Raw genomic sequence first — 13,643 nt, forward strand, 5'->3', positions numbered from 1 at the left:
CCCACAGAAAAAAGAATCGCTATTGATATGAACTGCTAAATCAGGTCTTGCAAAGTTACACTGTTTACACCGTCCGTATCATTTGATGACATTTTACTCCTATACGACTTTTTATATCTAGAACTTGTCTTTATCTACTTTCATATACTCAGCAGGGAGAAACTGTACATTATCAGGTTCAATTTTTATTTTATTTTTTGTTTTTTTTTTTTTTCATATATCAAATCATAGATCCATTTCAATTTTGTTTCAGATACTATTGGTTACAGTTTTGCAATCTACCAGACAAGTTATAGCAAGAGTGGTCAAATATGGCATTAACTGAAAGACGTCCGTTGGAGTTACACGGGATGGCCAGTGCTGCCTCGCCCACGTTCAACCCAAACACTTTGGGTGTCGCTAAAAAGAACAGAACCAAGAGCTTGCCCTTGCATCCGACGGAAAAAGTTGCATTAGAGAGGGCAAAGAACCAAGACAACGGTGACGACGATGCCATCGGTGCGAGCTCGGAGGAAGAGAGCCAGGACTCGGATGAGGAGGAAGAGGAAGACGAACACGAGGCAGAGAGTGAGCCCGGTCGAAATTACTCGATTAGCGGGGACTTGGCCAAGATGGATATCGGCAAGGAACAGCAATCTTCTAGAAGCACTAGCCCCGAGTCCGTTTTGGAAACGCAACCAGACTCGACTAGAGAGTCGACTCCGCCTACTTCAACATCGAGTCCTCCCTCATCCAACGACTCGTCAGTTGCAACCGCAGCTGCAAAGAAGATCAAAAAGCCAAAGCCAATTTCTAGAGCACCCATTGCCACTGGCATCTCAACGGCTATCCCCGTTACCGGTGAAAAGCCAGAGCCTATACAAGAAGGCGACGCTTCCTTGGAAGACGATGTCCTCTTTAACATCTTTCTCATTCTTTTCAAAGAGGATCCAGAAGGGCAAGGTTTAACCGTGAAACAGGTCTGCGACATCTTGCGCGAAAAGAAACCCGAAATGGCTAGTCTTTCAACAAAGACCTCCAATTTGGTCAGCGCCAAGCTCAACGCGTACATCAAGAGAATCGAAAAGGGCGACACTAGTTTAAAGTATGCCATTTCCAGAGACTGGGCCGACGCGTCGCCAAAGAGAATGGTTTATGTCTACCGTGGGATCCTTGCGTCCGGGTTCGAACACGTTGCCAAGACCCTATTAGCGGAGGTTAAAAAGGGGGAGCAGCACAGTCAAGAGTACAAAGATGAAGACGTGTCGGAGGAAACAGCAACACCCACAACCACAACCACGGCCTCCACTCCCAACAGGCAACCTCAAGATCCCGCAGCTGAAGACGAGTCGCTACTTACCGCCAAACAGGCCAGCTTGGCTAAACCAAGAAGACAAACAATGTTTGACTTGGGCATCACCAGACACTCCTTTTTCGAGTCCAGTTCCTCTGCGTTTGAAAAGCACCACTTGAATGTGCCCTACTCGTCAGCACCAGTCACTGCCGCCTTGAATCGCACTGCCACCACCACTACAACCACAGGGGAAGACGACTTCACCGGCTCGGACCATGAAATGGACGAGTTTGACCTTGTCTTTGATGACGAATCAGACAGGGATGACGATGACGACGAGACCATCGAAACTGTGCGCAAAAACGGGAAGCGGTCCAAGTCAATGTCCTACTTGTTGGTTAAAAAGCCCAAGTTTGTCACTGCTGCTGCTGCTGCTCCGCGCGCATCTCGTGCTCCAAGCATGCACAGTGCCAACGCCGCGGCTGCTGCGGCTGAGTTGCATGCCGCGGCATTGCGTGCCGGTAACCACGGCCACGAGGCAAACAACCACAAATGGTTAAACGTCATCCGTTCCGGGTTTTTATCTCTCGACATTGGTGCTCCTGAAGATACCGACATTGACTCATTCTTTGCTTAAACATTTCAGTTTTCAAGTTTTTTTGCGCAAAATTGTTAGAAAAGAAGAAAAAAATATATTGTATAGTTATAACGTATAATGACTTTTTATTGTTTGTACTGGAAAGGGCAGAAGTTATGTCATGTAGTACTTTGGGCCGTCGCCGCCTTCAGGCACGGTCCAGTTGATATCCTGAGAGGGGACCTTGATGTCGCAAGTTTTGCAGTGGATGCAGTTTTGCGAGTTGATTTTGAACTCGACTCCCAAGCGGTTGGAGTCGCTTTCCACATACTCGTAGACTCCAGCTGGGCAGAACCGTTGCTCCACACCTTGGTAACGGGGCCAGCTGAGCTCGGCGTGTTTGTGCAAGTCCTGGTCTGGAACGCGAAGATGGCAGGGCTCGTCCTCGCCGTGATAGGTGCCTGTGCGGTCCACCGAGGTCAAGATATCGAAAGTTAGCTCATTGTCTGGTTTCGGATAGTCGATGGGCTTGAAGTTTTGTGCGGGCTGGGTTGCCTCGGCGTCGGTGTGGGTATACTGGAGCGTCCAAGGTTCGTGTCCCTGTGTTAGCATTGTCGACAACCCGGAATGGGCCAATCCGCCTAATGTGCCCAAGGGCGAGTTGAAGCTGGGGCGGACGTTGCGGACGGCGTGCAACTCTTTATAGGCCCACGACTCCTTGAATGCGGTTTCGTATTCCTTGAGAGTGACAGGGCGCTGGCTTATGTCCAACTCGAATTGCTCCTCGTCGCCATCATGTGGCACGTCCCTGAGTTTGTGGTAGATAGACTCAGCAGCAACTATTCCCGATTTGATCGCGGTGTGGGTGCCCTTTATCTTTGGCACATTGAGGAACCCCGCTGAACACCCGACGAGGATGCCGCCGGGGAAGTACAACTGCGGGATGCTTTGGTACCCGCCTTCGTTTAGTGCCCTCGCCGCGTAGGAAATGCACTTGCCTCCGCGCAAAGTGTCTGCATAAAACGGGTGGGTTTTCATTTTTTGAAATTCTTGGTAGGGGGAGATGTACGGGTTTGCGTAGTCGAGGCCAATGACGAGCCCCACAGCTACAAGACCGTCGCCAAAGTGGTAGATGAATCCACCCCCATACGCGGCCGAGTCGCGAGTCAACGGATACCCCAACGAGTGCCCCACGTAGCCCAGCTGGAATTTGGACGCGTCAACTTCCCAAACCTCCTTGAGCCCTAAACCGTATGTTTGTGGGGCTGAATCGTGACGAAGTTGGAAGTTGTTGATTATTTGTTTTGACAATGACCCGTGGCACCCTTCCGCAAACACGGTGACTCGTGCGTTGAACTCCATTCCCTTTTCAAAAGTCTCCCTTGGCGCGCCGTTCTTGTCCAACCCCATGTCCTGCGTCGCTACACCCAACACCACATCCTTTGCTTCGTTGTATATGACGTCGCTCACACTGATGCCCGGGTATAGCTCCACGCCCAACTCTTCAGCTTGCTCGCTGAGATACTTCACCACCGTGTTGAGACTAACAATAAAGTTTTTGTCCTTGTTTGCCAACTGCGGAGGTTCAGGCAAGGGCCACGCCGAGTTGCGCGTCAAGTACATCATGTGGTCCGACGTGACTTTGGTCACCATATCCGCCGGCAATGGAACATCGTCACCACCGTCGTCTTTGGTTGGAAATAGTTCGCGGAGCGCTTGCGGCTCAATCACGGCTCCACTCACAATGTGGCTTCCGAAATCAGCCGCTTTCTCCAAGACGATGACTCGCATTTCGCCAGCGCCATGTTCATGGTCTAGCTGCTTTAGCTTTATTGCTGTGGCTAGCCCCGAGGGACCGCCACCGACTATGCACACTTCTACTTGATCCTTGGCTCGTGGCTGATTTAGAATTGCCTGCTGTTCAGTTGTTAGATTCCGAGTGAATGCCCTGGGGAGGGACCTGACCGCCGGTGAGTACGGTCTTCTCGTTGAAGTTGCTCTTAGACGTTTGCATGTCTGGCGTATTAGACTGGGTATCATTGCGTGTGGGGTGTATGCTTGGGGTTTTGGTTCAGCCTTGTACTGGCATATCTGGTGGCTCAATATAGAACTCGAGTTTTTCCAGACTGGTAGCCGTTTTTTTGATCTCATCTCCTGAAGCACTGCATGCAGCGCTGGTCAAATCAAATGAGTCAAATTACTCATAGCCAAAATGGGGTCAGAACTTGTAGAGGATTTGCTTATCATCATGACATTATTAGCCGCGGCTAGCCGCGGGTCGCGGGAGACGTCTGTTCTACTTACTACCACCATATACACTCTAGGACACCCAAATGGTTAGTGCACGAGAAGCGTCCAACTCGTCCATAGCAAGGTTCCAGTCATCGTTTGAGTCCATCACCACGAAATCACCATCTTCGTCTTTATACCGTAGCTTGTTGATCACAAGATGGTCTCTCACGAGCCCACTCGCCGATATCCTCAGGGCTATCTTCAGGTGCAAATCGGCAAATTGGATCTGCGAGCTCACCATTAAACAATCTGCAAGCTCGGCGTTGTTAAAGATTAAGCGTATGCTGACATCCGGCGACGGCAACGTTGGCGCCAATGACACGGGTGTAGTGCTGGAGCTGTTGTTGTAGGATGTTGAGGACGATGTAGATAGACGGGAAAACTCGCCTGATTTTGATCTGTTGCCGTTGCGCATCATCATCATCATCGATTGCGTTGAAGACGAAGAGTGGTGTCGAGTTTCGTTGAACGAGTTGCGCTGCTGGTCACCGGTCAAGGCCTTTGGCGACTCGCCGCCCATGTACTCATAGATGGATGAGTCGTTGGTGTTTGCAGACAGCTGCGAGTCACGTAGTTTACGTGAAATGTGGTTGTTCATCTCACTTGTTTTCAACGATCGTAGGCATTGTTCCCATTGCGCGCGTGCCTCTTCTGACCGGTACTTTAGTGTAAACGAACCGCTTTCCTTCTTGCCAGACCATGCAATCACCAATGTGTACCCATTACTGGAGTGCGGGCTGATGTTGTATATCTCCGAAATGTAGACCCTACCCCGGAGTTCCAACGGTGTGCGATCGTTTTTCCCGTTCAACGATTCAAGCAAGTTTGCCGTTGATTGTGACACTGTCGAGCTCGATTTCTTTCTGCTTCCAAACTTGTTCTTTTTGTCTGGTTTCTCCTTCTCCGTGCCCACTTCCTTGAAAAAGAAGATGATTTTTTCAAAGAGGTAGGCCACGTACTCCTTTTCATTTTCTGCGTCTTTGACTCTGACTATCCCATGATGGAGGAGCTCGCCTTGGTCGCGTAGATTGAATCCTTTCCAGTTATTGACTCTTTCCATCAACTTGCGGAGCACTTCCACATTTTCTGCTCTTCGCTGTGCTTCGTTGACTTGGTTGGCCACCTCCTTCATTGCCGATCTTGCCACGTGCAATTCAGAAGCCTGGGAGTCTGCCGGCTCTCCATTGGACAGTTCGGGTGTGGTTGTTTTGATCAACTCTTTTAAAAGCAATGGATACTTGCACAATCTCTGTATCGGTTTCAAGATGTACGATTGAAGTTCAAACCCAGGGTCAATCAAGCTTGAGGATCTCTTTAAATTTGCATTTTCCTTGTTGATCAAGTCAATTGCCGTAAGCTGTCCAATTGTCCACGGCTCGTAGGCTCTGAATGGACCAAGACTTGCGTGGATAAAGACCGAGCCGATTCTTTGGTACTTGACCGGTACATTTATATTGCATTCGAGTCCATTGAGAAATCTTCTTTGGAAGTCGATTATATCGTTCAAGTTGGGGAACAATGTGTGAATTTGCTCCAGCGAGAGCAAGTCCGCTTCGGACAACTGGTTTCTGTAGCTCAACAACAACTCCAAATCTTGCACGTATTTCCTTTCGGTTTCAATGATTTCTCGAAACACTTTGGACCGCTCGTCGGCAATCTGCACATCCAACTTGATGTCGTCTTGCTCCTTTTGTCCGAGTGTTGTTGGCTGCAGGCCGCTATCCAATAGTTTATTGACAAACGAAATGATCTTGAGCAAGTCCTGGGTGCTATCGGAAAACACATTTGATATGGTGAACAACTCGTCTTCTTCAAAAGCAAAGAGCGTTTTCACCGCAACAATGAAATCGTAAACCGACTTTTTGCAAATTCGTAAGTCGTCCGAGCTAACGACAACCAACTGGTTGTCTGTGGAGCCCGAGACATGGTTATATATAAGGCACAAGGGAGCACCTTGTTGGAACAACTTCCACAATTGCGTTGCCGGGTCAACACTGATATTCGCGGGTAGCACACCCGCGGTGAATGTTAGCAAGCTTTCATGGATATTTGCAACACCATAGCTATGGCTCGAGCTGCGAGTATTACCGGTGCCGTTACTAGCAGACCTGCTCTGTTGTTGAAGCAAATTGCCACTGCCCATGGAATTCGATGACTGCATGGAAAACCGGTCCAAGCTGGCCACGTTGCCTTCCTGGGCCAAGCTTAGCGACTGCTGATCACACAACTTTTCCGCATTGTTGAATGCGAGGTTCATAAACGGCGTTATTCCCTTGATTGCCAGTAATCTCCGCTTCAAGGCCTCGCATTTGTAGTACAAGTGGTCCTTATAATTGCTAGGTTTGTTGAAATTGTTGATGTTTAACGGACCCGACAGGTTGGTTCTCATGGCCGTGGACTGCAACAAGGGTCCGTTTGTATTAGCCGTGGTGCTTGTGGACGAGGTGGACGAGCTAACCACTGATAAGTTTGAGTTTGTTGAAAATGACCGAAATGGCTGAGGAGGCGTGCGCGAGTCCATTATAGTCGGCAAATAAACTGTGGTTGAACAAGCTAAAGGGGAGACAGAACGAATGAAGAATGTTTGAAGGAATGAATGCTGTGTCAGCCTTGTACTGCCAAATGGATTGAGTGGTTGGTTGTTGATGGAATGTCGTGAAATCTTTTTGGTTGTGGTTTTCTCACTCTCGCCTTTACCTTGGAGTACTCAAAAAACCAATCAAGTATATTAACAGTTGCAACACTAGAGGTGATGAAATGTGAAATGGATGATGATCGGTGAACTCTCGAAGGTGATAGGTGTGTCTGCTACAGCTGGTATGAAAACGAAACAAAATCATCAGCTTGAAGAGACAGCCGCCAAACTCAAATCGTAAAAAGAGTAGAATTTCACCCACCTGGGAGTCTAGTCCGCATGTAGCTTTGCAAGATGCTACACCAACACTTATTCACAAGCGTGGGGAAGCGGAAGGGTAAGAGCAGTACTTATTGCTACTAGGAAACTTGTTCGCATGGAGTAGACCCAGTTGTTTGGCTCTTGCAGTTGATTGTCAAACGCAAGAATTGGTGTAAACCGCGACTTCTACTTACGCTGGCTTCATAAAAAATGTTTACAGCTACTACCCACACCTAGGTAGAATTTCCCCCGGGTCAACATCTGTAAACACGTCTTCGCGTCCTCTCCTTCCTGGTAACCCCGACCTGCTAAAGGGGTGGTCTCTAAGCTATGTCCTGCTAACACGGTTTCAAGTGCCAGTTTCGTCTACAACTTAATTCTGACGTGGCACGCGTCGCGTGGGTGTATCTGGAGGACCTTTGGCGAGCGAAAAAGAGAGTCTGCTGTGGTAACATTTTGAGAACCAAACAGGTTGGTTATTTCCACACCAAAAGAACCAACGTCTATTCGCTCTTTTCTTCATCTCCACAGATTACCCTCGTTATAGTAACCGCCGGTGCTGGGTTTATGACGCTGTAGCTGAACCACGCTTGTTAGACCTTCCAAACCCGTCGAGATGACACATCAGACTGCTTTCCATAGGATCCTATCACGTTCAAAAGGCACTTTCCACGGCTCAAGCTTTTTGGTTTCAACAGACTCCATCAGCTGGATCCACGTTGAGTCCATCTTTATCACCGCGATTGGACAATTGTACTCCACTGACCAGCACGGCAACGATTACTTGCTCCTCCGCGCGCTCCAGTCCTGCTCCATACAAATTATACCGAATGTGCAAAGCTTGCAGTTGCAGCAACTGCAGCAGACCCAGCCACAGCTGCTACACCAACTACACACATCGTCAACTTCCACCTCGTCCGTTTCCACTGCGTCGTCAATCCTACCGACTCGAAAGAACAAAAACAAAAAGAATGGCGGCGACACCAGCACGCCCGAGGAAGACCCGCCCACGGTATTCATCAAAACATTTGCCAACGACAAGTTGTACGTCAAAATCGCGTCAAAGACAAACTTTGGCAACTTGATAGGCACCTTGATTGCCTGGCAGAACTTGAAGCCGGAGGGCTTGGCCAAGAAATGGTATAGCGAAAACAAGCAGGTTGTTCCACCGTCCAAATCTAGTGCCACTCCTTATGAATTGCTAGTATGCCGGTTCAAATTATACGGTCCGTTGCCATACAAGTCAAAGAACTTGAACATCATCCTGGGGCCGAGAGGGCCAATCTACCAACCCAAGATTGACTCAAACTTCAATAGCAGTTTTGATGACTCCGTACTGAACCACGCAAGTGAAAACAACTACTACATCAACGAAGGATGGTTTTACACAATGGGCGCATTGAACTCAAATGGGATATTGAACTTTATAAGCGAGCTAGACGGCACTTTGCTATACTCAATCGATGTAAAGTCGTTATACTCAACTGAGATCCGCGAGATCCACAACTCCATCTTCAACAGCTCCAACGTGTTGTTCTTGGGCCAGTTGAAAGAACTCCGGCTAAATAATACTATCCGTACCACTAGCACTCTAACAGCGGACCAGTTGTTGTTGACCCCGTTTTTATCGCGCGATGGCAAGTGCATTGCCAGTAACCAAAGAGTGTACATTGAGTTTCCCTTGCATATAGATCTCGAAGATTGGTTTGTGGGGCTTAACTATTTTGCCAAGAGAGAGTACATTGGATCATTCAACAGCGAGTCCAAACCGGTCACCACCGCAAATTTGCACCGCACACCAACGGTTTCAGACTTTTCACGCGATCACTTTCGAGTGTCGAAAAACATTTCCGTTGACATCATTGAAGCCAAGTTTGAAACAAGCAGCGTCGATGCGGCAAAGGGGGGCAAGATCTACGCGGAAATCAGAATGTGGGGCTACCCTTGGTCACGGACGGCAATTGTGAATCACACAGTCAACCCGTTCTGGAAAGAGGAGTTTCTGACAAACTTGCCGATATCCACGCAAATGATCCACATTTTGATCAAAACATGCAGCAACCCAAACAATGGACATTCTCCGTCGGATAAGATCATTGGCACTATTTACGTGACGCCCGATATCTTGACAAAGCAAATCAGCACTAGCTCCACCATCATGACCAGCACCAATTCGCCCTCCACCGGAATCAAAGTCAAGTCCATTCCAATCTCGACAAGCTTTAATAGCAACCGCAGTCTCGATATCGTCAGATTGACGATATACGACCCATGCAACATCCCCATTGGCAAACTCTTGCTCCAAGTCCACCTCAAGGAGTTCCACATCCCAAGCAGTCTCCATTTCAAAAGCTTGGAGTTTTTGCTCAAGAACGGACCAATCGATGAACTCGTTCATTTTTTTAATGAAAACGTTGCCGCATCTGAATTTGAGCGCGTCAGTGTCATTTTGCTCGACATTTTCCAGTGCTTGAACCAAGAGGAAAAGTTTTTTAAGGTGTTGATGGAGATATCACTTGCAACACTTGGGGATAAACTCACCAATGGTTCCAAGAACACGTCCCAGAGCAATGTGTTCAACACGCTTTTCCGAGGGTCGTCCATTTTCTCCAAGGCGTTGGAGAGGTACAACATCAGAATCGGACAGGAGTATTTGGAAAAAGTGTTTGGGGACTTCTTTGCAAAGATCAATCGCGAGAAAAAGAATTGTGAAGTGGATCCGCGGTATGTAAGGTTGCAAGAGAAAGCGGCGCGACATGGTTACCCGGAAGGAGACGTGCCTGATCTGCTTGGTGGTAGCAGTGATGAGGAAGACGATTCGGAGGAAGAAGATAGCAATGAGAGGGACGAAAGGGTCAAGCAGATGGTGGAGAATAACTTCCAAAACTTGTACGCCTATGCCGAAGAGCTCTGGCACAAGATCTACATCACATCCAACGACATCCCCCAGCAGATCAAGACGCAATTGAAAAACTTTCGAACCAAGGTGGAGTTGTTTTGCGCGGCAGACGACAATGTCACCAGCTTAAACTGTGTTAGCGCGTTTATTTTCCTCCGTTTCTTCTGCCCGGCAATACTCAACCCGAAACTATTCTATTTAACCAAGAACCATCAGACGGGGGTCACCCAACGCACCTTGACATTGATTGCTAAAGTGTTGTTGAACTTGGCCAACAGACAGGAGTTTAGTCCGCATAAGGAACCGCATCTCGTCAAGATGAATGCATTTTTAAGAGAGCACCAGTCTGAAGTCTACGAGTACTTTGATAGGATAACGGGACGCAAAAACGATTTCAATGAAAAGATTCTTGATCTCAGTCATGAGGTCAAGAGGTTCGACTTGGGGTTGGATGAGACATCGCACGAGTTGCCCACGACGCCGTACCTCATTGACAAGTATTTGCGAATGACAGAGTTGGTGCACATGTTGGACTTCAACACCATTGCAGCGCACAAGATGAATAGTCAACCGAGCTCGCCAATGGCAAGTCCACAACGAAACGTGGGTGCAGCCTCTAAGCCCGGCTCGGCGCAGCCGCTGCCCTTGATTCGCGATAACGCTAGCGACAGTGACCACTCGATAAACCTTGAAGGGATAAACATGGATGGAGATCTCAGCGATGACGCCGTGCAGGAGAAGCTTTACCAAATCGGCTCGCTCGAGTTTGAAAAGCTGGAGTTTTTGAATCTACATGGTGGGAACGAGACTGAAGGGTTTAGCAAATCGCTATACAACGGCAACGAGGAGATTTTTTCGTTTATCAACTCAAAGGTTTCGCTAAAGGATATCCAGATCCAAAGCACAAGGATTATGAACAAGATCCATAAGTTGGAGAGTTACCTCGAGGGGTGTGAGTACCCATCAAACTATCTATCTGTGAAGGAAAACGACTATGTATTGTGGCGTGGGTTCACTAACGACGTATTGAGCAGGGCCTGGTTGGACGTGTCACGAAACATGATCATCTCCTCGGATCTAAACTTACATTGTGCTAGTGGGGGGATCGTCGGGGTTAGCAATGGTGGTGGAAGTGGAGGAGGTGTTGGCGGCGGCAGCAGCATTGGCGCTGGTGTTGGTAATCTTGGCTCCAGTTACAAATCTATAGTCGACGACAACGCGTTGGCGTCGTTGAAGTTGAAGTTTTACGGCGATGTCCATCCTCAGCATAGATCAACATCGTCGATATCTACATTAACAATAGACCGAAATGGGGCTGCACTGCAAAGCGACGATATGGGAAGCGTAAGAGGAGGGAGCAGCGGCAGTATCATGAGTGGACAAAACGGAGGCAGAGTCAAGAGTTCACTTCGCAAATGGCTTTCACGCAAATCAAGCAGCGCAAGTTGACTGATAACGAGGGGCTGTTAGAGTTGTAGTGTTATTTTGTAATAATATGTTATATGATCACGGGACTGATGAACCGAAGCAGTTGGTAGCGGAGTAGTAACTGCTCAGCTCAGTAGTGTACTTTTCGCACCGTTTTGTAGAAACTAACCACGTTGTCGTCTTTTGTCGCTTTTGGCTGCGGCTAATTACCCGACAAAGGACGTTTCGACAAGTGGTTAAAGCCGATGGGAGGTGTTTGACGTAACCGGGTTGCACTAAATACATGCTACTGACAGATTGTCAAAGAGCAGGAACAATAGAGCAGCACAGCAATACAGATATCTTCAGGATCACTCGGGGACCACGCTACCTTGCTTAGCCAAATAGGGGCCGGAGATGTATATGGAAGAAACCCTATGCTCAGACCAAGCGTGCGGATCCATGGACCGTGTAGAGATCATGGCAATGTAGTCCAGCCCCAACCCACGCTTTTCCAAACGCTCTTATCACCCAGTGTCAAGCACGAGATGGCGTGGGTGGCGGTGCAAGCAGCTTTTGCAAGAGACACGTGTGTGTTTGATAATGCATCCGAAGCCTCCATACGATTGCTACCCACGTCAGCAATGCGAAACAACGACCATCACGTGACCTACAGAAAAATCTATTTTTGTTGAGTTTCGCTTGGTGTGTGGGCGGGCTGGGCGCGTAGTGGCGGTCTATAACAACATGGTTGCCAACGATGAGAGACCCAAGGCATCAAGTCTGGCCAGGGTGTAGCATTTGGATTCGAGTGACTCCCTATGTGGTGTTTCGTTTTTACGAGATGGACGCTCGGTTTGCCTCTTCTAGGCTGGGCTCCCCCATCGGCTCCAACTCGCTGGTGTTTTCAACAATCCGCTGGCGCAGGGAAAAAAAAATGTTTCTTTCTTTTTTGTTGTTGTTGTAGTTTTCATATAAAACATCTCTGTATTCTCAACACTCTCTTTTATTCCCACCACTGCTATAGATAGAGACACACATCCCACGGCACCACCGCATTCTTTGCATCTCATCTGTGTTCAAGATCTCCAGAGCCACACGGGAGAGATCTTCATCGGACATACAGTCACGGGATACCCTACCATTTTAGGCACTTTGGTCTACTTTTTTTTTTTTTCTTTGTTACTGATTTGTTTTCAAATTTCAAACCCCACCATCAACAGCAACCCACTTTGAGTCACACTAGCTTGTTTTAAAGATGACAGCGGATAACATGAGCCAGGTTTCAGAAGATGTCTTGTTGGAGTCGTACCCGCAAATCACCGCACCTAGTGAGTTGACCGGCTTCACTTCCAACTTAACAGAGGAGCAAGTCGAGGCGGTGATTCAAATGCGCAAGGACTTGGTCGAGTTGGGGTACGCGCAGAGATTAGACGACGCCAGTTTATTGCGCTTTCTCAGAGCTAGGAAGTTCGACTTGGCCTTGGCGAAGGAGATGTTTATCGAGTGTGAAAAGTGGAGAGACGAGTTTGGCACCAACACCATCATGAAGGACTTCAAGTACGAAGAGAAACCCATTGTTGCCAAGATGTACCCCACTTACTACCACAAGACAGACAAGGACGGCCGCCCTGTTTACTATGAAGAGTTGGGCAAAGTCGACTTGAACAAGATGCTCAAGATCACCACCCAGGAAAGAATGCTCAAGAACTTGGTTTGGGAGTACGAGGCCATGGTCAAGTACCGTTTGCCCGCGTGTTCCAGAGAAGCCGGACACTTGGTGGAGACCTCGTGCACGATATTGGACTTGAAAGGGATATCGATATCCACCGCATACAACGTCATTGGCTACGTAAGGGAGGCCTCGAAAATCGGCCAGGACTACTACCCGGAGAGGATGGGTAAGTTTTATTTAATTAATGCCCCCTTTGGCTTTTCCACTGCATTCAAACTATTCAAGCCGTTCTTGGACCCAGTCACCGTGTCAAAGATCCACATTTACGGCTACTCCTATACCAAGCAGTTGTTGAGACAGATTCCTCCGCAGAACTTGCCCCAAAAGTACGGCGGCATGGATCCTGCCACCGACGATGAGTTGTTGTTGGGCGATGTGGGTCCATGGAGAGATCCCAAATACATTGGACCTGAAGGCGAGGCACCAATGGCATAAAAAAGAGAAAAGAAAAAAAACATACGTCGAGAGACAAATCACTCACGACCTCTGCAACGAGGTCTTGTCGGTTGAGTCGATCATGAAACAGGGATACCAGATTATATACATACAGTTTTGTACTTTACT

General features: G+C 48.2%; 5 protein-coding genes across 5 annotated transcripts; 3 read left to right on the forward strand and 2 right to left on the reverse strand. All coding sequences in view use genetic code 12, as the record gives it.

The window, feature by feature from the left end:
- Positions 1-311: 311 nt before the first annotated feature.
- On the forward strand, positions 312-1,910 carry LODBEIA_P38910 (uncharacterized protein; the record flags this gene model as incomplete). The annotated part of the gene is made up of 1 exon (XM_066974051.1): positions 312-1,910. One exon carries the CDS (start codon positions 312-314, stop codon positions 1,908-1,910), a length of 1,599 nt encoding a protein of 532 aa, XP_066830829.1.
- A 114-nt stretch (positions 1,911-2,024) lies between these two features.
- LODBEIA_P38920 (uncharacterized protein) lies at positions 2,025-3,890 on the reverse strand (the record flags this gene model as incomplete). The annotated part of the gene is made up of 1 exon (XM_066974052.1): positions 2,025-3,890. The coding sequence occupies one exon, from the start codon at positions 3,888-3,890 to the stop codon at positions 2,025-2,027; it is 1,866 nt and encodes a 621-aa protein (XP_066830830.1).
- Positions 3,891-4,170: 280 nt separating this feature from the next.
- On the reverse strand, positions 4,171-6,663 carry LODBEIA_P38930 (uncharacterized protein; the record flags this gene model as incomplete). Its single annotated transcript, XM_066974053.1, has 1 exon — positions 4,171-6,663. One exon carries the CDS (start codon positions 6,661-6,663, stop codon positions 4,171-4,173), a length of 2,493 nt encoding a protein of 830 aa, XP_066830831.1.
- Positions 6,664-7,654: 991 nt separating this feature from the next.
- LODBEIA_P38940 (uncharacterized protein) lies at positions 7,655-11,386 on the forward strand (the record flags this gene model as incomplete). Its single annotated transcript, XM_066974054.1, has 1 exon — positions 7,655-11,386. One exon carries the CDS (start codon positions 7,655-7,657, stop codon positions 11,384-11,386), a length of 3,732 nt encoding a protein of 1,243 aa, XP_066830832.1.
- A 1,216-nt stretch (positions 11,387-12,602) lies between these two features.
- Positions 12,603-13,514, forward strand: LODBEIA_P38950 (uncharacterized protein; the record flags this gene model as incomplete). The annotated part of the gene is made up of 1 exon (XM_066974055.1): positions 12,603-13,514. The coding sequence occupies one exon, from the start codon at positions 12,603-12,605 to the stop codon at positions 13,512-13,514; it is 912 nt and encodes a 303-aa protein (XP_066830833.1).
- Positions 13,515-13,643: the final 129 nt, after the last annotated feature.

This window comes from Lodderomyces beijingensis (assembly GCF_963989305.1).
Source record: "Lodderomyces beijingensis strain CBS 14171 genome assembly, chromosome: 4".
Lineage (NCBI taxonomy): Eukaryota > Fungi > Ascomycota > Pichiomycetes > Serinales > Debaryomycetaceae > Lodderomyces > Lodderomyces beijingensis.